Source organism: Pleurodeles waltl, chromosome 3_1, assembly GCF_031143425.1.
Source record: "Pleurodeles waltl isolate 20211129_DDA chromosome 3_1, aPleWal1.hap1.20221129, whole genome shotgun sequence".
In the NCBI taxonomy this organism is placed as follows: Eukaryota; Metazoa; Chordata; class Amphibia; order Caudata; family Salamandridae; genus Pleurodeles; species Pleurodeles waltl.
In genome coordinates, this window is record NC_090440.1 from 358,435,596 (window position 1) to 358,463,302 (window position 27,707).

The following is a 27,707-nucleotide window of genomic DNA, read 5'->3' on the forward strand; positions in this document are numbered from 1 at the left end:
CATAAAATACTTTTACTAACTTCTTTCCTTTACATAGGGAGATCTCTGCCCCTGTGGTGGGGACCTCTCCCTATGTGCGAAAAATTGCTAGCAGTAACTTATACTTGTAAATTGGAGTCCACTTCCTGGTTTCAGGGGTGGGGACATTTGGGTCTCCACTTCACAGTAACTTTATACTGGGAAATGATGGACTGTCACAAGTATCTCACTTACTATAAAGTGCCAGAGGAAATTTACACATGTAGAACTACTGACGTGTAAATTTACTTTTGTAACTAGGCCCCTATGTATGTAATTTTCCTCCTATCTTCTTAGGTGCACTTGTCTATGTTGTGCCATTCTCTTCCTCTGTTGTTAAAGATTTGAATCTTCTAAAAGAAATCAAATCTTTGGCTTGTTGGTCTGTCCCCAAATAGAACAGATCTAGTTGAAAATTCTTAACATAGGGCAACAAACTGTGAGAATACTAAATATCTAACAATATCTCAATAAATAAAGAAGTTACTTGCCTTTGGTAACTTTCTCCTTGATGGATACAGGAGCTCCCAAAGATCTTTGTTTGAAAGTCTTCCATAGTTTAACATGCCACCAACATCAGATGGCAAAATACGTTTTTCATAGACAGTGCTTTGCAAATTCACCAGTAGTGACATACACCCTTTATTAGGGCCTCAAACTGGTGATAACACCGTTTCTAGCTCAACTTCTTATCACATCCCCTTTGTTTTAGTGTACATAGTGTACAGAGCCAAAAGATTTTAACACAATAAAAAACACAGCTTAGGATGAGAGGTGGGTGGAAGGTTTTCAAGGAATCTGAAGGTGCACATGAATCAATTAGAAAACAACTGCAAAATAAATAGGTTCCTGACATAAAATACATGACAAGCACTAGTAGCCCTAGTGATATTGATTGAGGAAGATTTCAGTAGTTTCTGAAAGGGTTTTGTCTGAGAAAAAAAAACAAAAAAAGGTCGAACTCAGTGATCAAGGATCCTGTTGCCAGGAGCCTTAAAAAAAGAACTTGCCTATCATCTCTGGGGAATGATGAGGCACTGAGGGAGAGCGGATGTCCTTAAAGTCATAGCGACTTTTTTTACTCCTTTCTTAGTGCTACCTATCTTTTTTCTTTCAAAAAGGTTTGTGAAAGTTTTCTTTTAGTTACTTTTCTGAAGGTGGTGACTAGCTATTTGAATTGGAAGACTTTTTCACTGAAAACAAATATATATTAGGCTGCAAAAACAGTTTTAGGCACAATTTTCTACAGAAATGTTCTTCACAGATGTACATATGGACATTTTTATACATATTTTTGGATAGGTGTTACTGAAGCCCATGTCCAGGAGGGGCAGACCAGTGCTTATGACTTTGCTGAGGATCACTGGGGCAGGAATAATGAAAAGACATCCATCTAACCTTGCCTGATAGGCCCCCTAATTCATTTGATTCTGAACATTTGAAATAAGATCAGACATTTACAAATGTTGCACAGAAAGCTAGGTCAACCCCAACTTGATGGAGCCCCCAAAATATATAGCATGTAATCCTATCATGCTTAACCATTCTGACCTCCAAAACTTTATGTGAATCGAAAAAGGTTCACCATGATTGGTCTCACATGCGCCTCTTGTCTGGTCTTTCACTTTTGCAAACACGTCCATCATTTACCACTGAGGGCTCCTTTTGACCCTGGTGGTCTTTGACCGCCATGGCTGCGGTAGTGGTACAGACTGCCACACACAGGACAGTCTGACCGCCCCATTCTGACCGTGGCGGAGCCTGCAGTCTGGCGGTCTCGGCGGTTGTAATCCGCCAGGGAAGCGCTGCCCTCCGGAGTACGAGTCCCAATCCGTCAGCTTTTCCATGGTGGTGAAAACCGTGATGGAAAGGCTGGTGGAATGGTGGCATCTGGGGGCCCCTGGTCTTTTGCCTGCCGCGGCTTCGGCGGTCCTATGAAAGGACCGCCGAAGTTGGAGTGACCCCCTGTGTAATTAACCCTGTTAGAGTCATACTCCAATATGTGCTTTGGTTTGACCCATATGACATTTTTGTGGTCAAAAAATATTTTGAAAAAAGAAGGAGATATGTTAACCAGTTCCAGCTACTAGCGTCAATCGGACCATCTGCACTTCCAGGTCAACCACTTGACGTGCATAGATCCCAATTGGACCTTTAGGGCGCACTTGTGCTATTTTATCAATTTTTGCTCTTTTCTTTTAAATTACACAATGCCTTGCTGCATTTGTTTTAATGGGGTATTTTCCCATCTGATTTACTTGTGAACCCCATAAATATTTTCTCAGTTTCCATTATTTTTTCACTTAATCTCAATGTTAAATTCATATACTCTAGTTCTATAACTCAATTGTTGTTTGTTTTATTATTTTGTTGTTGTTTTGCTGCCTTGGTCTACAGGCTAAGCTACCAAAAGTGAGACAATGTTATTCTTAATGAAACCAGTTTTTTTAAATAGATTGTTCTGTTCCATCAGTGTGAGAGCTCAGTCACAGCCCACATTTGGCAATAGTGTAGTGTTAGACCTGAAAGACTTAGGGCCAGATGTAGCAAAAATAAAAATTGCGACTCGCATTTTGCGAGTCGATGCGAGTCGCAAAATGCGAGTCGCAATTTGGTATGCCAGGAAATAAACCGGTCCGATTTAGCGACTCGCAGCCGGACTCGCAACGCTGTGTGCGAGTCCGCAGATTGCGAGGTCGCTCTTTGCGAGTGTGCAAAAAACGAACTCGCAATTAGCGAGTGGGTGTCGCAAATTGCGAGTACCTTCAAAATTGCTTGCAGGTGCAGCAGAACACTCCAGAAAGCACACCAGAACACTCTGGAAACACTTCCTGGCACATGATGATGACATCACAGCCAGGAAGTTTACTAATACACCTGGGAGGAGGCTGGACCACACCCTTTTATAACTGCCAGTCTTCACACTGAACAAGCAGCAGCAGCCATGGAGGGAACCCCACGAAAAAGGAAAATCAAATTTTCTGAGAGGGAGCTTGAGGTGCTGACCGAGGAATGTTGTCAGCACCATGATGAGCTCTTTGGGAGAGCAGCCCTCACTGTTCCTGAGGCCACCAAAAAGAAAATCTGGCAGGAAATGCAAGAAAAAATTAATTCCCTGGGTGTGAGCCACAGGACAATTGAGGACATAAGGAAGAGGTGGTATGACCTCCGCTCCCGGACCAAGGAGAGGGTGGCAGAAAGGCTCCGGGAGATGAGAGGCACAGGAGGGGGACCATCATCTGTGCCACCACCCACACCCCTTGAAGAAAGGATTGAGGAAACATTTGAGCCGGAGGCAGTGTGTGGATTTGGGGACCTGGACACCTCAGAGCCCAGCACATCAACCGGTGAGTACCATGTGATAAGCCTGTACCCCTATCAATGTCATACCCCACCCACCATGTACACAGATGCATGCACAACCAAATTAGCTCCATTTCAGGGTAGAAAAAGCCAGAATGATGCATTATGGGAAATGTAGTCAAATAGGCAGTTCATAGGCAAATGTTTATTAGGAATTGTGCAATAGATACTAGACACTGACAGTGTGTTCCCCATGTCCCACAGGTCTCCAGCAAGACACCCCCAACACCCCAAGCACCCAGGCCCAGGAGGACACCCCAGGACCCTCCAGCACCCCCACCTGCACAGTCAGCAGCATTCCTGCAGTGGTAACGCCTGCTGCAACAACAACGCCAGGAGCTGCCCCAGCAACAGCCAGGGAGGATACAGGTGGGAGCACAGGGCAGCCACCACTGCACAGGCGTCACAGGGCAAGAGCATCTGGATCCCGGATACTTCCTCCAACCAGCAGTGAGGCACATCTGCTGCGGGGTCAGCGCCTGCAGAACAGAATATTGGGCAGGATTAGTGGGGTGCTGCACCGCTTTGTAAGACACAACCATGCAAGCATGCAGCACCTCAACAGACGCATGGACCTGATGTGCCAGAACACTGGGGACATTGCCTTTGCCATCAGGGAACTGGCGGGCGGACTGCTGGGCCAGGCAGAGGCTGGGCGGCGCAGAGATCGCCAGATAATGCTAAGACTGGACAGGATGGCCACATCGATCGGCAGGCTAGCCATCAACACAACAGGCCTGTCGAGGAGGACAGTTGGCCTGCAAATAGAGATGGGCCATTTTGCTGGGGATGTTGCCAGGGGCCTGGGACGTCTCACACACATAATAGAACTAATGGAGACACAGGAGATGTCGAGGGCCACCGGGGAAACACCCCAAGACAGTGAAGAGGGCTCCACAGTGAGCAGTGTATCTGCCACTGACAGTAGGGTGCTAAGGAGTGGTAGGCAGAGCACCATGGACGCAGCAGGGACCAGCCAGGCTGGCAGGAGGGGCAGGAGATCTTAGAGAACAGCCAGGAGAAATAAATGTGGCACATGCCGTTAATGTGCCACATGACTGGTTGGCATTTCCCTGCCCATGGACAATTTCATCTTGTATATAGTTCATTCATTACATTATTAAAACAGTTATTTTACTTCCACTTAACAAAAGGAGTGTTTGGTTAATGGGTGAGTATGGTGGGAGTTTACACGTACCGTCCAAAATATTGCGTTGCAATGTGGTTCCGTCTCAGTCTGCCTTGATTAGCTAGACTCCTATCCCCATGATGGCGATGTGGTTGTTCTTGATCTTCATCATCAGGATCGGGGTCTGCAGGGGTGAGAGGTAGCCCACGTCGGGTGGCTATGTTGTGGAGGATGGCGCATGCGACCACAATTTTGAATGCGGTAAGGGGGGTGTATTGGAGGGCGCCTCCACTGCGGTGGAGGCATCTGAATCTTGCCTTCAGGAGTCCGAAGGTGCGCTCGATCAGGTTCCTGGTCCTCTTATGCGCACTGTTGTATTGCCTCTCAGATTCATTTCTTGGTGTTAAAAACGGAGTCATGATCCATGGCCTTAGAGCATATGCACTGTCACCTGTTGGGCACAAAAGTACACTGTTAGGAAGTCCAGATAGTCGTGCACAGTGACCTGTGTGTATGTCTGCAAGTGTCTGTGGCTCTACCTAGGAGGTATCCGTCTCCAAATTCCCCACGTTCCAGGCGTTGATGTATCCCACTATGCCTAAAAATGTATGAGTTATGGGTACTGCCTGGAAACTTAGCTACGATGTCCGTGATGACGTAATGGGCATCACAAACAACCTGTATGTTGAGTGAGTGGGTACACTTTCTGTTGCGGAAAATGTGTTCCAGATTAGCAGGGGGGCATATTTGAATGTGTGTCCCATCTACACATCCAACATGGGGAAAGTGGGCAATGCGGTAAAAGTCCAGCTTGGTGCTGTTAATTTCTGCCTCATTCCTTGGTAAGTATATGAAGTGAGATCTGTGCGTGACTAAGGCATCTAGGAATGCCCTGAGGAACCTTGACACTGCACTTTGGGATACCCCACCTGCCACGGCAATGACCCCCTGATAGCTCCCTGAGGCCAAGAGGTGCAGTGCGTATAGTACTTGCACATGCGTAGGGATGGCGCAGCCACGCAGGGTCTTGTGTTCTAGCTGTGGCTTTAGTAAATCTATTAATTCTAGAATGGCTGCGCTGCTAAGGCGGTATTTATCATAGATCTCCTCTTCAGTTTGCTGGAAAAGGGTCTGCCTTGTTCTATATATCTTCTCCTGTCTGTGGACCCTCCTCCTCCTCTGCTGGGCTGCGTAGACTCTCCTCCTCACTGCTATCAGGTATATCTCCGCCATCTTGAGTAACCCAGATGGCTTCTGGGTCTCCTTTTATAATTTGGTAATGGTTACCACCTGCTCTGAGTTAGTGGTAAATGGGACATGCAAACTGGGCTTTTTGCGACTAGTCGCAATTTGCGAGTTGCAATTGCATATGGGTTGCGACTCGCAAATTGCGACTCGCAATTTGCGGGTCGCACAATGGGGTCGCAACAGATGCGACTCGCAACAGATGCGACTCGCAAACGGGTCCCATCGCTTTTTGCGTGTCGGAAATGGGCTTTTTGCGTCCCATTTCCGATTTTGCACTGTCGCAAATTGCGATTCTGCCCATTTGCGAGTCGCAAACGTTTGCTACATCTGGCCCTTAGAGTGGTCTTTCCCCAATGTTTTGCCTACTTCTTCTACTTTTCTGACCTCGGTTTTGCTGGCTTAAGAACTCTTTACCACTGCTAACCAATGCTAAAGTGCTTGCATTCCCTCCACTAAATGTTGCAACATTGACTTATTCCCAACTGGCATTTTAATTTATGTTTAAGTCCCTAGTAAAATGTATTACATGTGCCCAGTGCCTGTAAATCAATAGTTCCTAGTGGGTGAGCAGCACTGATTGTGCCACCCACTTCAGTAGCCCTTTAACCATGTCTCAGGCCTGCCATTGCAGAGCCTGTGTGTGCAGTTGTACACTGCCATCTAGATCTGGCAAAGTAACCCTTCTCCCACAACCAAACCTTCCATTTTTATTATATATATAAGTCAACCCTAAGGTAGACCCTGGACAACCAAAGGGCCGGGTGCAATGTCTTTAAAAGACAAGACATGTACTTTTTAGTTTTTCATGTCCTGGTAGTGAAAAACTCTCAAAGTCGTTTTTCAATACAGCAAGGCCTATCTCTCCCATAGGATAACATTGGGAATACCGTATTCCATTTTATACGAGTAATTCACAATCCGGAAGAGAGAAACTTCAAGAGTGATGTTTCAGGAATCACAATTTAAAATTACAGCGTTGATGATGATGTTGGATCTTAAATTGTAACTTTGAAAATGCTATTTTTAGAAAGTTGGAATTTTCTGACTATAGCCATTCGGTGCCTGCTGCCTGTGTCTGATCACTTTTCTGCGATGGGTGACAGCTGGGTTGTGTGTTTTGCTTCTCGACAACCACACACAATGGGAGCTTAGGTATGACTTGATGGGCCATCCTGGGAGGTTGGTAGGGAGGAGCTGGACTCAGCCTCACTTACACCTGAATGGGCTCTGTCCTGCACCCACAAAAAAGACTGCATAACCCCCTGTATTGAGTCTGGAGCTAGGGTAGGAAGGGCAGGACCTCGGTGCACTTCAAAGACCTGTCTTTGTTGAAGCCTCCCACCTTCAAAGGTCCAAACTGGGCATAACTGACACCACCAACTCAGTCCATTTCTGGACCTGTGACTACTCTGCCAGGAAGAAGGACTAATGTGCTGCTGAAGGACTTCCACTCAGCTGGACAGCTGCTTTGTTGGCCTCCTGCCTGGCAGAGCTGCCCTGCTGTTCCCCTGCTTGGGTGAGAAGGACTGGTCCTGCATCACTTGAACCCAGATTAACTCTAAGGGCTAGCCGGCTGGCATCCTGATCCGTAGTCTTGAGGACATTAAGGATGTTCAACCACCCTGCTCCTGCACCTGGACCCTGCATCTGTGATTCTGCCCTGCCAAGTGGTGCCACCCAAATCCTGGATCCTTGGAAGTGGGTCAAATGTCTTTGCCCCAGCAGAACTGATGCACCCTCTCCTGCGGGAGCAGAATCTCAGCATCGCTGCTGTTGCGAGGAACAGAATGACGCATTGCCTCTATTGCATGGTTCAGAATCGACACAACCAGAATCGCATTGCCGCTGCACCTCACATATTAGAACTGGCGCATCACCTACAGAACCAACACTGCAGTGCTTTTCTTGGTGTAAGGTCCTCATATGCCCATTGACAGCAGCCTCAACGACGATGCTAAAACTCTGCATTGCAGCCTCTGCTCAACGCGTCTTCAACACCAGTCTTTACATCGCAAGCCCTGGTGCCTGGATCCTCAATGTTGATGCATAAGGAATGCGCACCACAACCTCACCACATCGCTGAACCAACACATCTCCATTGCTGCTTGGAGCAGAACCAACGCACTGCATCTACTGCATGGTTTGGTACCAATGCAATGCTTCTCAACCAGGATTTAAGACACTTTGGTTTAGCGGGTCCAACTGCGCCTTGTAGCTTGTCTGTGCTCCATCGTGGTCAGCCTGAACTTTTGATTTTGTCCCGGTCTGGCATGACCAGATATTTCTGGTTGGCGCTTCTTACTTCTAAGTACTATTCTATAGTTTATTCTTTAAAAATTCACAACTCAAGTTCTACTTGTTGGATTTTTGCTGTTTTGGTCGTGTCTTCTTTATTAAAATCAGAGTTGTTGTAACCTGGTCTGGAAACCTTTTTTTGTGGTGTTTTTACTGTTTCACTGTTTGACATATTGCACAAATACTTTACACATTGCCTCTAAGTTAAGCGTGACTGCTCTAGGCCAAGGTAGCAGAGGGAAAGCACAGGTTAATTTAAGGTTTGCCTGATACTTACTCTGACTAGGATTTTGGTTGCTGCTTGACCAGGCCTCATACCATAGTCAACCAACAATCCAATTTGTAACTTGTGAGAACACTATAACACATAAATTGTGGGACTTACACCAGTGACCAGTTTTCAGAAGAAATGGCAAACTCATGCATGATTTTCAAATGGACTAGAGTATGCCTCTTGAATTGCATCTTCCCCTACTGATATTCACACTAATGACACAAACACAGCATTGCAAAGGACAGTAATACAAATGTATAAGAGAATCTATGTTTAATGACTCATAGGTCACTCAAGTGAGCATGTACTACTCTGTGAATCACATGGTTGAACTGCTCTATTGCCAGGTGCGAGTCCACCCTAGAGAAGCATCTGAAAAGATGCTTTCGGCAACCAACGAGTAATTAGTTGATTGAGAGCTTTATGTACTTTCAGCACAACCTTTTGAGCAAACAGTTGAGCTTTCCTAAAAAAGTGAGGAAAGCAATGCACAAAACCCAGTCTAAGGCCACAGATGGAATGTGGCTCGGAAAATGAACATCACCAACGTTCTTATCTATCTGCTCCTTGCAGTCTTCATTCAGTATGCCCTATGTAAAGGAGAAAGTGGGAAGATCGCCTCTGCCATGCATGTGTTCATGCAAAATGATAGCTGCGTATAGCTAACTATGAGTAAATGAGAACATGATATTGATAAGTTTATACCAGATTAAAAATAGTTTGTTGCTCACCCCAGGTCTTGCTAAATGCCATGTTTCCCAGATTTTTTTTTTAAACATCTATTTTATTGTTTTCAGCACAAGCATTCAACAATGACCACAAGTAGTAGAACATCAGGATGACAGCCGTTATATGATATCATAATAGGAAAATAACAAACTAGGGGGGTCATTCTGACCCCGGCGGTCATGGATCGCCGGGGCCAGGGTTGGCGGGAGCACCGCCAACAAGCTGGCGGTGCCCCGCAGGGCATTCTGACCGCAGCGGTTCAGCCGCGGTCAGAAAGGGAAAACCGGCGGTCTCCCGCCGGTTTTCCGCTGCCCTGTAGAATCCTCCATGGCGGATTCTGACACCCCATACCGCCATCCTGTTCCTGGCGGCTCTGCCGCCAGGAACAGGATGGCAGTATGGGGTGTCGTGGGGCCCCTGGGGGCCCCTGCAGTGCCCATGCCAATGGCATGGGCACTGCAGGGGCCCCCGCAAGAGGGCCCCACTTTGTATTTCAGTGTCTGCTTTGCAGACACTGAAATACGCGACGGGTGCCACTGCACCCGTCGCACCTTCCCACTCCGCCGGCTCAATTCTGAGCCGGCGACCTAGTGGGAAGGCTGTTTTGCACTGGGCTGGCGGGCGGCCTTTTGGCGGTCGCCCGCCAGCCCAGTGCAAAACCCAAAATACCCTCAGCGGTCTTGCGACCGCGGAGCGGTATTTTGGAGGGGGGAACTCTGGCGGGCGGCCTGCGCCGCCCGCCAGGGTGAGAATCACCCCCTAGGTCTAGATCCGAATAGTAGGATTTACATTCATCAATAAACAACTGCACCAAAAATTGCTGGTGTTTCTGCAATCTTATCTTTTAGGTGGAGCCATCTACCCCACTTTCCAACAACTGTGTACTGAAGGATTGTAGTGCAGTAACATGTAATGTAGTATGCATCCCGGATATTTGTTTTCATGGAATGTGCGAGTTTTTGTCTTGTTGACTATCATATCTGTTATTATGATTACATAACCCTGTGTTATTTTCTGGTGACCGATATCTCCATTGCAACTTTGTCATTCAGCACATGATTTGATCTGATTCAGCATCGGTCTCCCTATGTGCCTTTTCTGGGTGTATTATGTGTAGTTATCTCAGTGTATTCACACAGCGGTGATCCGGCCCCCCTTCTCCTGGCCCCCTATGCAGTGTGTTGTTCAATGGAGGGAGAGAGAAAATGGAACAGAAGGTGGGGGCAGGCAACGCAGCCGAGGTACCCCCTCCACAACACGTGTGCTTCGTACTATCAGATTCACGGCGGGCGCTCATCATTCTTAACCTCTAGCCTAGTGACCAATGCTTTCCAGGCATCATGTCCCATGTGGGCCTGGCCCCTGTCTCGCAACATGCGTAATACTCGAGTCTCTGTCCGCGCCCAGCGTAGTGTCATGGCATGCCACGACTTAAGCTCTGGCGCCCTGGGGGCCTTCCAGTTCCTTTAATCAGTCTTTTGTACATTATGTGCGCTAGATCTGCAAATCTGTGAATGTATATGTGTTGTTTGTTTCTAGTTCTAATACCCAGTAAACAAGATCTAGGTTCTGGCAAGAACAAATGGTCTGTAATATCATATATATCAGCTACCACTTCCCGCCAAGACTCTTCTAGGGGACTGCACTCCCATACCATATGATAGAAGTGGGCCGACGGGGAGCCACAGCGGGGGCATAGTGGATCAGACGCAGGAAACATGCGCCTCAAACAGGATAGCGAGTTACATCTGATGTGTAAAATTAAACTGGGTGTAACAAAAAATAGGATTCCGGGACACCTGCCGAGTATGACCAAGAGCATGAGACCATTCCTCCGGAGATAACAGGTTCGGGAGAACAGTGTTCCACCACCCTCTCGCATTTTCCAATCCATTTTCTGGAGATCTATTCAACACTTTATAAAGATTTGTTATGACTTTAGTTTGACCGTCGTACGATAACATATGGTGTAGTGTGGGGGAGATAGCCGGTTCTTGGTCACCTGACGTCCACGCACTCTTTATTAAGTGGCATATAGAGTAGTAAGCTATAAATTGACCTGGTCCCACCGATGTGAGATCTTTTACAGCCTCGAATGTCATCAAAGCATCATCCTCAAAACAATTGCCTACAGTTAATATTCCTACCTCCGCCCAAGTGGCCACGGAGTACGCTCTATTCGAATTAACGCTTCCCGGCAACTGCCCTAAGGGGATGAAGTATTAGCATATTCGCCACCGCTACCCTGCCCAGCGGCAACAAGGGGAGCGAGCACCAAAAACGCAGAGAACCCTTCATGGAGTTCAGCGTACGACCCAAATTGCCATCCCTCAGGTCCTCGGATTTATGATAGCTATGGACTCCCAGGTATTTGAATGTATCAAAGCACCACTTCAGACGTCCCACAGGAGCATTCTCCCTCGCGCGCAGGGGCAAAAAAGTCAAAGGGAACAAGCAGGATTATCCCAGTTGACCCCCAACCCTGATATACCCCCATATTCGTCTAACAGGGATATCACCGAAGGCATCACCTCGCTCCCCCTTTCCAAATATATCAATGTGTCATCCGCGTATAGCGAAATACAGGGAGTGCAGAATTATTAGGCAAATGAGTATTTTGACCCCATCATCCTCTTTATGCATGTTGTCTTACTCCAAGCTGTATAGGCTCGAAAGCCTACTACCAATTAAGCATATTAGGTGATGTGCATCTCTGTAATGAGAAGGGGTGTGGTCTAATGACATCAACACCCTATATCAGGTGTGCATAATTATTAGGCAACTTCCTTTCCTTTGGCAAAATGGGTCAAAAGAAGGACTTGACAGGCTCAGAAAAGTCAAAAATAGTGAGATATCTTGCAGAAGGATGCAGCACTCTTAAAATTGCAAAGCTTCTGAAGCGTGATCATCGAACAATCAAGCGTTTCATTCAAAATAGTCAACAGGGTCGCAAGAAGCGTGTGGAAAAACCAAGGCGCAAAATAACTGCCCATGAACTGAGAAAAGTCAAGCGTGCAGCTGCCACGATGCCACTTGCCACCAGTTTGGCCATATTTCAGAGCTGCAACATCACTGGAGTGCCCAAAAGCACAAGGTGTGCAATACTCAGAGACATGGCCAAGGTAAGAAAGGCTGAAAGACGACCACCACTGAACAAGACACACAAGCTGAAACGTCAAGACTGGGCCAAGAAATATCTCAAGACTGATTTTTCTAAGGTTTTATGGACTGATGAAATGAGAGTGAGTCTTGATGGGCCAGATGGATGGGCCTGTGGCTGGATTGGTAAAGGGCAGAGAGCTCCAGTCCGACTCAGACGCCAGCAAGGTGGAGGTGGAGTACTGTTTTGGGCTGGTATCATCAAAGATGAGCTTGTGGGGCCTTTTCGGGTTGAGGATGGAGTCAAGCTCAACTCCCAGTCCTACTGCCAGTTCCTGGAAGACACCTTCTTCAAGCAGTGGTACAGGAAGAAGTCTGCATCCTTCAAGAAAAACATGATTTTCATGCAGGACAATGCTCCATCACACGCGTCCAAGTACTCCACAGCGTGGCTGGCAAGAAAGGGTATAAAAGAAGGAAATCTAATGACATGGCCTCCTTGTTCACCTGATCTGAACCCCATGGAGAACCTGTGGTCCATCATCAAATGTGATATTTACAAGGAGGGAAAACAGTACACCTCTCTGAACAGTGTCTGGGAGGCTGTGGTTGCTGCTGCACGCAATGTTGATGGTGAACAGATCAAAACACTGACAGAATCCATGGATGGCAGGCTTTTGAGTGTCCTTGCAAAGAAAGGTGGCTATATTGGTCACTGATTTGTTTTTGTTTTGTTTTTGAATGTCAGAAATGTATATTTGTGAGTGTTGAGATGTTATATTGGTTTCACTGGTAATGATAAATAATTGAAATGGGTATATATATTTTTTTGTTAAGTTGCCTAATAATTATGCACAGTAATAGTCACCTGCACACACAGATATCCCCCTAACATAGCTAAAACTAAAAACAAACTAAAAACTACTTCCAAAAATATTCAGTTTTGATATTAATGAGTTTTTTGGGTTCATTGAGAACATGGTTGTTGTTCAATAATAAAATTAATCCTCAAAAATACAACTTGCCTAATAATTCTGCACTCCCTGTAATGTGATATGTTCTAGATCTGTACAACCCCCCACTGCCTCTCCACCGCATGTAACCTTGTCACCAATGGCTCAATCGCAATGGCGAACAGCAAGGGAGGCAGTGGGCAGCCCTGCCTGGTTCCTCTGCTGATGAGGAAGCTATCCGATATGATGCCTCCCGTTTTCACTCTAGCCCTGGGTTCGGCATATAGGGTCTGTACCCAGCGTACAAAGCCGGGGCCAAACCCCATATCATTCATGGTGGCAAACAGGAAGTCCCAACCCAGCCTGTCAAATGCCTTCTTGATGTCTAATGACATTGCCACATTATCATGCGCCTCAGGCGGAGTATCCCCAACAACACTAAGCAATATACGAACATTTAGGAACATCTTGCGTTTTGGAATAAAGCCATTCGGGTCTTCATGGATTAGAGTGTGTATCATGGGGGCAAATCTATTTGCCAATACTTCACCCAAGATTTTGCAGTCTAGGTTGAGTAAAGAGAGCGGCTTATACGACCTTACGTCTGTGGGATCCCGGCCCTGTTTAGGAAGGACCACTATCAGCGCCTCTCTTTACGATGGTAGAAGCATCTGCAAGTCCACACCTCCTTGAACACCGCCATCAAGTGGCTTTTCAAGTGTTGTGAGTAAGTGATATGCCATATTTCCCAGATATCGTTTGTAAATATTATGCCTCCTAAGCATCACAGTGGTTTTCCAAAGAGATGCAGACCCTGTGATACATGGGAAGCTGTCCTTTGTATCTTTAGTTGGATGTGTGGTGTAGAGAGAGGATTCGGAAATATGATGCTGCCCTGCGGGCGAGCCTAATCGGTGACCTAGTTCACCGTGAATCAATCAGTGTGTCTAGCGGGGATGCCCAGGGAAATTCTGAAGTAGGTCAAGAGGGTTTTAGTCAACACTATTGTTATGGTCTAGAGAAGGGTAGCCATGCGCTGGTTGGTAGATGAGTACCATCAAGGCACATATGAGAGCAAGAAGTTACATAATAAAGACACAGAGTGCATCTAGAGCGAACAATATTTGAACTAGGGGTGCTCTTTAATTGTGCTCTACTTTAAATTCTTTCTGAGTACTATTTAAGATTGGATTGGGAAAAATATAGAATGTATTAGTAGAAACACACTGGTACCTGAGTTCTTCCTGTACTTCCATCGTTGAATGGCCAGATAAAATGAAGATCTCCGTCATATCATCTGTCAGCATATGGCAAGAGTACCCAATATTCATGGCAGTTTCTAATGAGAAAAAAGAACTGATCATATTAAGTTCCTTACAAAGAAAATAATGTACTTCCCTCAATGATAAAATACACTACATTTAATCCATTTTCGATTTAAATAAACAATGTTATGAAATGGATGAGACCTAACATTATTTTTATTTACATTCCCAACAAATGCCAGTAGCTCCAGCAATAAAAATATTCTACTCTGCATAACAGGGCAGAAATGTAATGAAGTCAAAATTTTGCTTTAAAATGATTACTTCCGAAGGCTGACAGAACCTTACCTCTATGAAGTTGAAGTTAATATTGTAAAGTACAAAAGGTCAACGTTTTGGGAAACGTGCAATAGGTAGTAAACATCATTAAGTACGATACTGACATAGCTATGTGCCAATGTTTACATTTTCATTTGAATGCACTGCTTTCTGTTGTTGCATAACAGCAGATTTTCATTAATGGCTGGGAGTGGCAAATGTGCAACTGTAATCAAAATAGACAGGAGCTGCACACTGGGTTGCATGAGTATGTTTTGCGAGCTGCCCAATGTGAGTAGAAATGAATTTAACTGTCATGTCAAATCTGTGATGAAACACAAAATTACGTTTACATGGATACTCATTAACTCTTTCATACTGAGACCATGCCATAGGCATCTAAAATGAAGAATCTGCTCCAGGTGAAGTAAGTGATTTATTTGGTGAGTTCAGCAATAAGTATATGTCCCCAGCACATCGTATAGCCTTCGGCCAGCGCTCTCTTCTATCCCAACCGCCTTTCCATAGAACCCTTGCAACCTCCACCCTCAGCATTCTACTCTCACTCATAGAGTTCTAAAATTACAACCCAACACCCCCCTCCTAAATCCACAAAATAAACCAACCAATGAGATCATTGACAAAATGCATAAATAATGAGATAATTGACCACTTGTACACCGAGAAGGTAACTGGCAACAACCAACAAACAAGGATAAAACAGTTCCACTTGATATGTGTGATAGAAATACATTCAACAACGTAATGCCTATACCAAACAGGTTTGCACCTTACCTCCCCTGACTGAGTTAAGTACCACTTTTTCTCACATTCTTGCTCTGATGCTTCCCCACAACAAGTACACACAAATTCAACCTTGCTTCCTGGAACAACAGAAATCCTGTCTTTGTTCCAGACCTTTCCAGGTGTGTATCACATCTGGAGTAACCTCAACCATTTGTAATGGGGCAGAGAACCTAGACTCACCCTAGACTCACCCTAGACAACATGCCCAGGCGTCTTGATCCTGACCCAGCTTCCCACCACTAAATCTTGTAGAAATGTTTTCACACCTTTGCCCGCATACCTCTTCTGTACACTTTTCTTGACATCAACTACAGCAGATAACTGTGCAGCATCAATGTGGTGCTGGTCCATCCATTTACAATTCAGTTTAGGACCTAGAACACTTCCACGTAACAGGATTAATGGTGATACACCAGTGGAAACATCAGGAGTGGTCCTGTATGCTCATAACATGTCGCCCACCACAATTCTTTTCAATTAAGGTTGTTAACCATTACTAACTGCAGCTGATCTCTCAAGATACCATTAAAGCTTTCTAACAACCCATTACTCCTTGTATGACACAAGGAGGTCCTGGTATGTTTGATTCCATGGGTATCAAGGAACAACTTCATCTCTTTTGACACTAAGCGCCATTATCTGTTATAATCTCCTTTGGAAATTCTTCCCTTACAATCACCCTGTGTAAAAACTGAATGACAGATGTGGGAGTCATACTGATGGCAAACCCAACTTCTTGTCATTTCGACATGTAATCCATTAAACCAATTGCAAATTTTGAATTTTCTACCCAGATTTTTATAGGACCAGCATTGTCCAAGGCCAATATCCTCCTAGGTACCAAAGGCAAATCCATTGGGCTGCCTGGATTAGATTGGGTGACGTGGGTCTATTCACTCATGATACAAGGACCACAATCTCTCACAAAACATTCCACAGCTTTATCCATAACAGGCCACCAGAAGTCTTCACACAATGTGCGCTTCATTGCCCTAATGCCAATGTAACCCTCATGTGCCAACTCCAAAATCCTTGTCTTCAAACTAACTGGTGCCAGTCGCCCTAACCTTCTCAGGAACCCACCCTCATGCGTCAACTCAGTGGCCATATGCACATATCAGGTAAATTCCTTGCCTGTTACCTTGCTAGGCCATCCTCTGACGATCCACTGCCTAACTTCGTTCAGAACAGCATCCTTTTTTATCTCATCCCTCCATTTATTTTCCACTAATGCACCATTTAACACATTGTTGACAAACGTAAGTCAAACAGAAACCCTTGTTGTCATCCATCACTTCCACATCAGAAACATCTAATGGCATTCTGGAAGAAAAAATAATAATAATTAGGTTTATCCTTCCAGGATCATTTTCAATTTTGTAACTGAATTGTTTGTAAACTGTACTGCCTTTGTCAATTCAGGGAGTTGCCTTGACACAGCCCTTCTTACAGAAAAACTCTATCAGTGGCTTGTGATCAGTTCTCAGGACACATGGGACCCCCCTCAAACTTAAGTGAGAAAATACTGGGTTCCCCCCCAACAAAGCCAAAGCTTCCTTCTATATGGTAGAATATGTATGTTCAGCACCTCTGAGCACTCTGGACGCAAAAGCAACCACCTCCTTTTTAATATTTATCTGCTTCAGCATGAGAAATGCACCCAATCCAAAGTTGCTGGCCTCCATTACTATGATGCTTCCGTCCTTAGGTTCAAACACTTTTAAAGGATTAGCCGACATGGCGGAACATATCTTGCTAAAAGCCATCTGGCACTCTTTATTCCACACAAATGAAAGACCTTTCTTTAACAAGTGTCTAGGGAGAGTGGTCCTGTCAGCAGAATGAGGAACACACGTAGAGTAATATTCTGCTAGCCCAAAAAGGACCATAACTGGTCTTTGTTGATAGGAATAAGAGCTTCCTCAATTGCCTTGCTAGCCCAAAAAGGACCATAACTGGTCTTAGTTGATAGGAATGAGAGCTTCCTCAATTGCCTTTAACAACTTTTCCTCTGGACTAATACCATCTTCAGATATGTGATGTCCTAATGGTCCATCCCGGATTCTTCAAATTTACACCTGTCACCATGTAGGGTTACTCTTTTGTCATGTAAAATTTGTAAAACCTTATTGAAACACTTGTTGTGCTGCTGGAGATCAGCCAAAAATCCATATGTCAACCTGAAAACACCCGACGCCCTCGCAATATTGAATTATTTCCTTCATCAGCCTTTGAAACACTGACGAGGCAGATGAAAGAATGAAGGGCATCCACTTGAAACAAAATGCTCCCTCCAGAGTTACAAATGAGGTCAAATGTCTTGATTCTTAACACAAGACTACATGTGGTCTGCCACTGACATGTCTAATGTGGTAAACACGGTTAGTACATTTCAAAGTACTTAACATTTCACTTATTTTAGGCAGGGATACCCTATCCACCCAAATGCTTTGGTTAAGATCTTGTAAATCAACAGACAACCACATGGAATTATCATTCTTCCATGCCAAGACTACATGTGCTAGCCACTCAGAGCATTCAATGGGTTCAATATAACATCCAGACCACAGAGTTTATTTAACTTGCCGCATAAATCTCCTCTCAAGGACAAATGCACCCTTTCAACCTCATGCGCCACAGGAGTAGAACCAGTTTTCAACACAATTTTATGTTGGAACCCTCTCAGTTTTCCTAGGTGTTCAATAAATACTCTGGGAAATGTATCTACCAATTGGCCTGCTTGAGAAACACTCACATAAGCAAGCATCAAATTAGACCTAGAGATCACACAATCAAAATGATTAGGGTCCACAATCATATCCAACTCTCTTTGCTCATGCCAACCCAACAAATTCTAACCCTTTTTAGCCACATGTGTCCCCCCGTGCCAACTTTCCATCAAACTCCAACGTCCCATCAAATTGACTTTTCACTTCAATCTTCCTTCCATGCATACACATTTGTAAGCTGGAGGGTTGATGTTCCTGTGGTTTGAATTACAGAAAACATCTGGATTAATAATAAACTGGCAAATCTGAATCAGCCATTGAACACACATACACCCCTTTAATCACAATATTGCACATTGGCGGTTTCCTGCAAAATGGTTTTAACTCCCCTACAACATCATCCACAGCAACATCCGCCTCTTCATATCCATCATCCATGGTAATGGTCAAAATCATCTCATTGTCATCACTGACTGATATACTCTTTTCCACTAGAGATACCACAGGTTCATGCATGCTTCAACAAAGTCTTGCAAAAGCCCCTTGTATTTGCATTTAAAACATGTTAAAGAAAAAGCAGGGCACGTTTCACCTGAAGTCACATGATTATGACCTTCACATGTGAAACACAGAGTAAGATCGTTAGATATGGGATTTTTGAACTCTGAAAAAATTATTTCTCTACCTCTTTGCATTCATTCTTTGCTTGGAATGCATTTACCACTTTAGAAGTGTATACTTCACTTTGGCTTGACAGGTTCTTGAAGTATGCATCAGGATTTTCTACCGTCCTAGCGATTGTGAAACCCACTTCTACACTTGATACTTCGTTAGAAAGCAACCTCTCTTGAATATTTTTGCTGTGTGCATTTCCAATCAACTGTTGACATATGATTTCATGGTTGAATTCTCCATAATTGCAAGGGACAGCAAGATGGCATAAGGACGACACAAAGTAATCAATTGATTTCCCTTGTTGTTGACCCTCTGAATTTGTGTCCCTCCAATACCACATTTCTTGTGGGAGAAAACCTTCAGTCCAGCATTGTAATGACAGAGGCATACTCATTCACTACATCTACTGCCAATACTTCATTAGAAGCCCCCTCTTTAAAAGCACCTGTATTGTACTTGTTTCAAAGGTAAAGTTTTCAATATAGAGCGGCCTTCTGGACCTAGATTATGTATAAATAGCGTCTTATTCTTTTTGTTAGTGAATATTTCACCATCTATGGCATCGAAGTATGTCTCAAATTCCTCTTTCCGTTTAACCCAGCATAAGGGAGGTGTCCCTGGCGCAGATAAGAGGCAGGAGGTGCACTTAAACTTTCCATGCTAAAGTCACTACAGTTTGCCAAGAACAAACAAAATGATTTGTGATAACACCGTAATTCACTGTATAACAATGGATTTCAAATTCAAGATGGCTGACACCCAAGGTCATGTCATGTAACCCCACATGATGATGCTCTTCACAATACAAGAATGCCCAAATGAATATGGTTACAGGTTTAAAATAACCCAGTCACAGGTGTTCCCAATGCAAAATGGCAGATGCAATAACATGCATGCAAGAAATGCGCAGCTAGCCCTACCTTATCAATATGGGCGGCACAGGAGGTGATATTTGTAAGCAGCGTTTGAGGCAGCACCACCAATTAACGCTACCAGAACAGAGGGTGGTGCTCTGGCAGCGCAGTGTCAAGCCAAGATAGTGGAAACCTTAACTCAATCCGCGGGATCGCTGCAGCTCCTCACACCAAGATGGAGTTTAAACTCAACCGTGAACGAGCAAGAGCGAGGCCTCAATTCCTCAGATAGACAAAAGTTCCTTGGGGCCCCACAAGCTTGAGCAAATGCAGACTGCTACTTAAGTGGATATGACCAAGAGCTGCAGACACAGAAAACTGGTGGCAGGAGGTGGATCTGGCATCTGCTCATCGCCAATAAAATGAAGATACTGCTCCGGTGAAGTAAGTGCTTTATTTCATAAGTTCAGCAGTAGGTATAGGCCACGAGCACACAATAAGTTCTTCTCATTGAACCCTCGTGACCGCCACCTTAGCGTTCTACCCTCCCATCTTAAAGCTCTAAAATTACAACCCAATAGAACCCCGATGAAAACAGGGGTCACACGTATCTCTTCCAGCGCCTGTAAACAATAGGCCTACATGTGCTTTTGCTGCTAGAGGAAGGCATGTTCTCAGAGTGGACAATGGGTGGGAGCCAGACTCCTGTATCCACCTTACCCCAGGAGGACCATCTGGAGGCAGCTAGTCTAAAGGTCTTCAGACTGGGGTGAGGTGAAACTGAACCAACCTTTTGAAGAGTGTTTTGCCATATTGAAAATCTTTCAGAATGCTAAGAATCGGTGGGGCAGCCAATCAACAAATCCCATGGCAGCACAGACATTAGGTGGTGGCAGAATTAGATGGGTCAGAGATCCCAGTAACAGCTAAATTCTTTGCCTCCACTTAAAAGCTTGCTGCATATCGACAGAGAGACAGAGAGGGAAACAGAAGACATGCAGAAGGTTTTTAAAGGAAGAGGAAGGACCAGCTCTTTACTTGTATCTCTGGACTCTTTCTGCAGACTAACACGAATGCCTGGACTCTTCCCGACGCCTACTGGGGAATGGGTATGTGGTAGCTCTCCTAGATAGACTCCTGGAGGATGGAGTAGTGTGAACTCCTGCATCTGACCACTACAAGCTTGGTAGAGGCTGTGGACCTGTGTGGCTTGGGAGCACCGAAGACCTGAGGGCACAACATTTAAACATGCATTATTCTAGGCCAGACAACCAGCAGTGGTAGGCAGGTGGACAGAGCCCACCAAAAGGAACTATTGATTGCCTTGTCAGGAATACCGTGTCCTTTCTGTGGAGAAAGTGGGACGGAATTCTTTTGTGTAGAGGAGCCTGCTGCTGGCCTACAACGTGTGTTTCATATCGACAGTGCTCATGTGCACAAGTACTTGTAAACAAAGCCTTGTTTGGTTGGTAGAGCTATTAGGGCCAGCACAGCTCCTGCAATATTAAAGGAACCACAGGACACTTCTCCTTGCTTTGTAGGAGTCTTTAGCTCTCTTCCCCAGCTGTTCTCAGAGCATAGAGGCACTCTTTCTCCCTCTATCTGAGACTGCTCAAGGTGGCTTCTGAGTCTAAAATGATGAGAATGGCCTATATGCAAACTCTTTATATCCACGGTGCTCATCAACACCAAGCATTTGCAAACAATGCTGTGGCTAGGCAGGTACTGGTCTTCCTAGTCACAGACCTCTTGCCTGGCTACATTTGTGCTTGGTGCTAATAGCCAGAAAGCTTGTGTCCTAGAACTGGGCTAGCCAGCGTTTGTCACACATGATAACAATTTGTGTTATAAAATTATGTCCTGATTGATTTTTCTCACCCATCCTAATGTGAGACCTACTAACACACAGTTCTACGCTGGAGTGGGATTTTTGTGGTGGAGGGACACAGTTAGGAGGATACTGTTAACAGTCATTTTTTAAAGATATATTAAGAGGTGAAAGAAACTGGCTCACACAGAGGATGCTAAATAGCTTATTTCAGGTCTGAAATCCCCAGATGTCACTAAGTGCACCTTTTGTAAATTGATTAATATTAAATGTAGGAAAGTGCCCCTTTTGGCATGGTTACCCCCCTTACTTTTTGCCTGATGTTGATGCTGACTTGACTGATAGTGTGCTGGGATCTTTCTAACCAGGTCCCATCACCAGTGTTCTTTCCCTAAAATGGCACACCTCTTGCACACAGCTAAGTCCCTTGTAAAAAGTGCCAGTGGAATCAAGGGCTCTGTGACCAGGGAGAGTCCCTAAGGGGCCTGTATTGTGCCACACTAAGGGACACTTCATCAAGCACATGCACACTGCCATTGCAGATTGTGTGTGCTGGTGGGGAGAAAAAGGTACATTTGTCATGGCATCCCTCCAGGGTGTCATGCCCATAAACCACTGCCTGTGGCATAAGTAAGCCACCCCTCCAGCAGGCCTCACAGCCCTAAGGCGGGGTGCACTATACACAGGTGAAGGCACAGCTGCATGAGCAGTATGCCCCTAAAGTGTCTAAGTCCTTTCTTAGACATTGTAAGTGCAGTGTGGCCATATTAAGTACATGGGCTGGGAGTTTGTCACTACGATCTCAACAGCTCCATGATGGCTTCACTGAAAGCTGGGAAGTTTGGTATCAAACTTCTCAGCCCAATGAACCCACACTGATGCCAGTGTTGGATTTATTGTACAATGTACCCAGAGGGCACCTTAGAGATGCCCCCTGTATTTTAACCAACCCTTTAGTGTAAGGCTGACCAGTCTGTGCCAGCCTGCCACTAATAGACAAGGTTCTGACCCAATAGGGTGAGGGCCGTTGTGCTCTATGGAGTCAGAAACAAAGCCTGCCCTGAGTGGAGGTGCTTCACACCTTCCCCTCCAGGAACTGTAGCACTTATCGGTGAGCCTCAAACGGTCAGGCCTCTTCTTACAATACGCCAGGGCACTCCAGGTACTGGAGGTGCCCTCCCCCCCCCCAAGATGAAGCCCCACTCTTGGTCCTATGGGAAAATTAGGTAAAAGGGCAGGGACCCATAGGGTTATAGGGATAGGGTTGACAATCTGCCCCTCCCTAAAAGAGAGGGCACAGGAAGGGTGTAACCACTCTCAGGGACAGGAGTCATTGGCTACTGCCCTCTGACCCATGTAAAGCCCCTAAAACTAGGAATTAAGGGCCCCCTGAACCTAGCTCTCCAGATTTCTGGCAACCTCAAGAAGAAAAGAAGAAAGATGCAGAAGAAGGACTGCTAAGCTGACCCCAACAGAGAAGACTCCAGACACCATCTGACTTGGCCTCAGCCCTACCGGCCTGTCTGCAGCTTCAGAACCTCTGCTACAAAAAGGTGACACATCCCACAGGACCAGCAACTTCTACAAACCCCCAGAGGACTGCCTGCCCACCAGAGGACCAAGAACTCCTAAGGACAGCGGCCCTGTCCACAACGAACTCCAAGAAGGACTCCAGAACCACCCCGGATCCCTGAGTCCTGCCCACTCTGCACCTGACTCCCACGACCCAAGTCCAGGTGGCCCATTGGTCCAGAGCCGGTCACCAGGTTATTCTGAACTTGTGTCCATCCTGGATTGACTCCTCCTGGTCAACACAATGACGCCTGCAGCCTAAATCTGGAGGAGTCCCCTGACTGAGAGAAAACCGGACAAAGATACCAGACGCCCAAATGTACCCCTGCACCAGCAACCCCATGGCCGTGGGGAATGTGACCAACGGTCCAGCAACATTCAGCATGTGGCCCTCCTCCTTTGTCCGGCCTTTGGTTTTCCAAATACAACCCCCTGAACCCAGCCTGCAGCATCTTTGTAACCCGGGGTCTCCCTTTTGAAAAACATTGGGAGCCAGACGCTGTGTTTGCCCCTTGCACCTAGTCACTCCTGTGCCACTGAAGGTGTGTGGTTGGTGCTAACCTGTGGCCCACCTGGTGCTCACCCACACCCCCCAGTTCTGCCCTCCAAAGTAATGGGTACTTACCTGCCAGCAGATCTGCTTGTGAGTGCTCCAATCTCCATAGTATCCCATTCTAAATCTAACTCCAACTTTGACCTCTACACCCGGCCAGCCCCGTGCTACTGCTGGTGTATGTCTGGGGTCATCTTGAACCTTGACCAGTGGACATCCTAACCCCCGGAGACTGGAACTGTAAGTCAAGTACTTACCTTGAAACTACAGTAACACTCCCACCCTGGACTGTTCTGAAAATTGCACTGTCAACTTTTGAAGGTGAAAAGTGTTACTTGCCTGTAAACTGTTTTATTTACCAAACTTAAACAAACTCCATTTGATACGTATGCTTGATACATACTTACACCTATACTTACCTGCAGCGGGAATCTTTTGGTTCTAGAAATAATATAACAAATATATCTTTCCCATATAAATACATTGGCCTGGAGTTAGTAATTGAGTGTGTGACCCATTTCTTGACTGTGTGTGTACAACAAATACTTTGCACTACCCTTTGACTAACTACTCAACCACACTACCACAAAAGAAAGCATTAGTATTATCTATGTTAGCCTTTCTTAAGCCTCTGCATTATGTGCATACTGTATCTCATTTTGATATAGTATATACAGAGTCAGCTTCCTACAGTAAAATGTTGTTAAATCCTCTCAGTGAATATTTTCATGCAGAATGCTGAGATATTGGTTTAAGACTTACAGACTAATTGCCTGATTTAGAATTTGATTGACAATGTACTCTGCAGGGCCGGACTGGGAACGCAAAGCAGCCATGGCAACCTTGTCAGACCTGTCCGAGGGTAGGGGAGGGGGAGCTTTGGGGTGCAAGAGTGAAGAACTGCTTGTTGGGGCAATATTGTAGCAATACTGCAAAACCGGCGCCCAGTAACAAAACCAGCCCTCACTGCTGTAAAGCCGGCACCCCACCCTTCCATCCTCCAGGGAAATACTACAGCCAGTCTGGCCTTGGTACTCTGAGACAAACTTGGCAAAGTGCCTTACCATCAAACTGAAAGTCTGCCTGCTCTATTTAGAGTCTGGCATATTGTTATATTTCCTCCATCACTGCCCTCCTGGCTCTGCAGATGGAGTGGCGGAAAACTTACATCAACACCCTGACTGACTTCGGGCCGTCTGTCTCTGCCCAAAATGCAGAGACCGAATATTGGGTCACAGAAGATGGATCTATTCCTAACGTATTATATCCGTGGATTTATCAGTACCAGAGACATAAAAACGTAATTCTTTTGCAGCTTTACGCAATAGCACTTAATGTTAAAAGACCAAAGAAGTGTGAGTTTGCACTCAACTCAGACGTTGCTCAAGGACAGAATATTTCAATGCATTTGCAACGCTAACTTAAATGAACATTTAGACAATGATTAACTTACACTATGGTTTGGTGACCTGTAGTGGTCCACAAACCACTATAGATCCATAATGCATACACATGGTTGCAGGGAAGGGGTGGGTGAAGGTTTAACAGCTGTTTAGAACATTACATTGTTTGCATATTTATAAAGAATATATATATAACAAGCATTTGCAATGGAATGGTCTCGCATTTCTCCGAGTTAGAGCTATTAGCAGTTGTAAACTCCCAACCGCGCTTTTCTTGCCACATTAAATAGAAAAAAAAAGAGTGCGATAGCGCTGCTATAGTTCACTCGTAGTCGGCAAAAGTGCAATTATCTACATAACCGGCAAAAGTGCAATTAACTATGTAACAGTGTCGATGTCATGGAAAGCGCTCCACTTCTGCCAAGCGCTGTAAAAAAAGATAAAAAGTAGTCCACAAACCGGACATAAAACAGCGAGCCTCGCATGTTTTCAGGAATTGGTCGCTGTGCTTGAGGAGTGCTAATAACTAGAAAAGGCACGACATATGCATGCCTTCCACTAATGAAAGCAAGCAGATTTTAACAGGCAAGCCCACAAACCATGCAACGCAGGCTCGACCCTAAAAATGTATGTCAGAGAGGGGCTATGGAGAGATGAGGTGCACTTCTAGAGGTGGTAGCGAGGGAATTCGTGGAGCATGAGGTCATGGGGTGGGGAGGAGCACCAAAAAAGAATGTTGCACCAGGGACCACCAGCTCTAAAGCTGGCCATGAGTGAGACAAAACTGGCGTACATTCCCCTGCAAAACAGAGCTATGCAGGCCACCACTTCAGAATCATCGAAGGGTTTGTTGCAAAAAAAGTTGGAAATGTAATGTTCACTTTCACTTGCACTGGAAAGGGATGTTTAAGAACAATAAAAAAATAAATATATATGAAAAGTTCCAATTTAAATAGTACACTAATTAGTCCTTTTTGGGGATTATGTGGTGAGATTTAGTCTGCCTGGTGCATATGTAGGGAAAGCCGATGATGCCTGCGTTCATTCAGTCTGGAATTGCTGTTCGGGAGTGGTCTAAACAAAGGTGTTTTATCTTGGATCAGAAGAATGCGTCTGTACCCCGCCGTGACGCTAAATACAATCACCAGAGTCCACAGAAAAAAAGACCATTGAAAAGTTAAATTCTACACAGATATTTTTTTCTCCTAGGTTAAAATGCTAATTCTGAATGTTCTTCCTGATAAGTGTTGAAAGGTAAGCCTGGCAAAAATTATTGCCCCTCTGATAAGAAAAGAAATGCTTTCTGAGGAAAGATATGCCGATGAAGCTTGGAAATTTCGGATGAAATACCAATTCATAATGTACTGGTATCATGTGTCAGCAACTGATAACGAAGAAAAGAGTGAAAGAGAAATTGTTTTTACCATTTCTGGATATTGCGGATTACGTTTTTGCATGGAGAAAGAAAGAAGATAAGGCAATGGCGGAAGGCGGCTGCCCTTCAGTCTGTAGAAAGGAATGTAAACAAAAGGCGAGTTGTGAGCTGATGTGTAAATGAAGCCGTCCCAAAGGCTCATAACGAACGACAGCAGCGGAGCCAATGTGTGTTGTAAAGAGCCTCCCGGTGTTAACAATTTCAGTGTCAATTTATCACAATAATGCATTCAGGGTGCTTTGCTTGCCACACAGAGGAAAAAACTGCACAATGCAGACACAGTGAAGAGTTCCTCAAAGAATTCACAACAGAGGCTTCCGAAGTAAAAAAAAAAAAAAAAAAGTAATTTACTTTAAGAGAGGTTGCTGTAACAGCCATGAATGTTTAACAAAAGCTGGAGGGACAAAATGTACACCGAAAACAAAGTTGAATACTCTGAAAGAGGTTGCTGTAACCAAATGCGGCAAAGGGATGAAAGCAAATTGGAGCTGGCATGCAACAAGGTTGTGCAGTGAGATTGTGCTAGAGACGAACACACCCACCAAACACAAACAAACAGGAACACATACTAAAACAAGCGAGATCGCGCTGCGAAAAAAAGATAAAAAGTAGTCCACAAACCGGACAGAAAACAGCGAGCCTCGCATGTTTTCAGTACATGGTCGCTGCGCTTCAGGAGGGCTAACCACCAGAAAAGGCATAACGTATGCATGCCTTCCACTAATAAAAGCAAGCAGATTTTAACAGGCAAGCCCATGAACCAACGAAAGACACTGACGTGACGAGGACGGGGCTCTGAGCCCTTTTCTAACTACTAAAGCGTCTCGCAAGCGAAACTTGCGCATGAGACGCAGGCTCAGCCCCAAAAAGGTAAAACTGAAAAATGTCAAACGCTCTGTAAATGTGAAGGAATAAAAAAAAATTAAGTTGGTATCCTTAGCATAATTTCTGGGTAATTTGTGGGAACAGTGCAAGTATATCAAAGAGAATCTAGTATGGATGATTACTGACTTTAAATGAGGCACTAATCGGGGCTGACAAAAAGAGAGCGTGCATTAGGAGCAAAAATGACAAAGCAATTGCTAGAATCTAACATTTCTCTTTAACCTTTAGAAATAAATACACATCTTGAAAAGCTTCAACCTTTCCATTAAATTTAG

The 27,707-nt window shown here is 45.0% G+C and overlaps 1 protein-coding gene across 1 annotated transcript in view; it reads right to left on the reverse strand.

The window, feature by feature from the left end:
* The window catches only part of ATP8B4 (ATPase phospholipid transporting 8B4 (putative)), a 2,552,767-nt gene that overhangs the window by 639,857 nt on the left and 1,885,203 nt on the right, over positions 1–27,707 (reverse strand). The window contains exon 19 of the mRNA XM_069222521.1: positions 14,342–14,447. Coding sequence (XP_069078622.1) covers positions 14,342–14,447 — 106 coding nt within the window. The remainder of the gene's footprint in view (positions 1–14,341; positions 14,448–27,707) is intronic.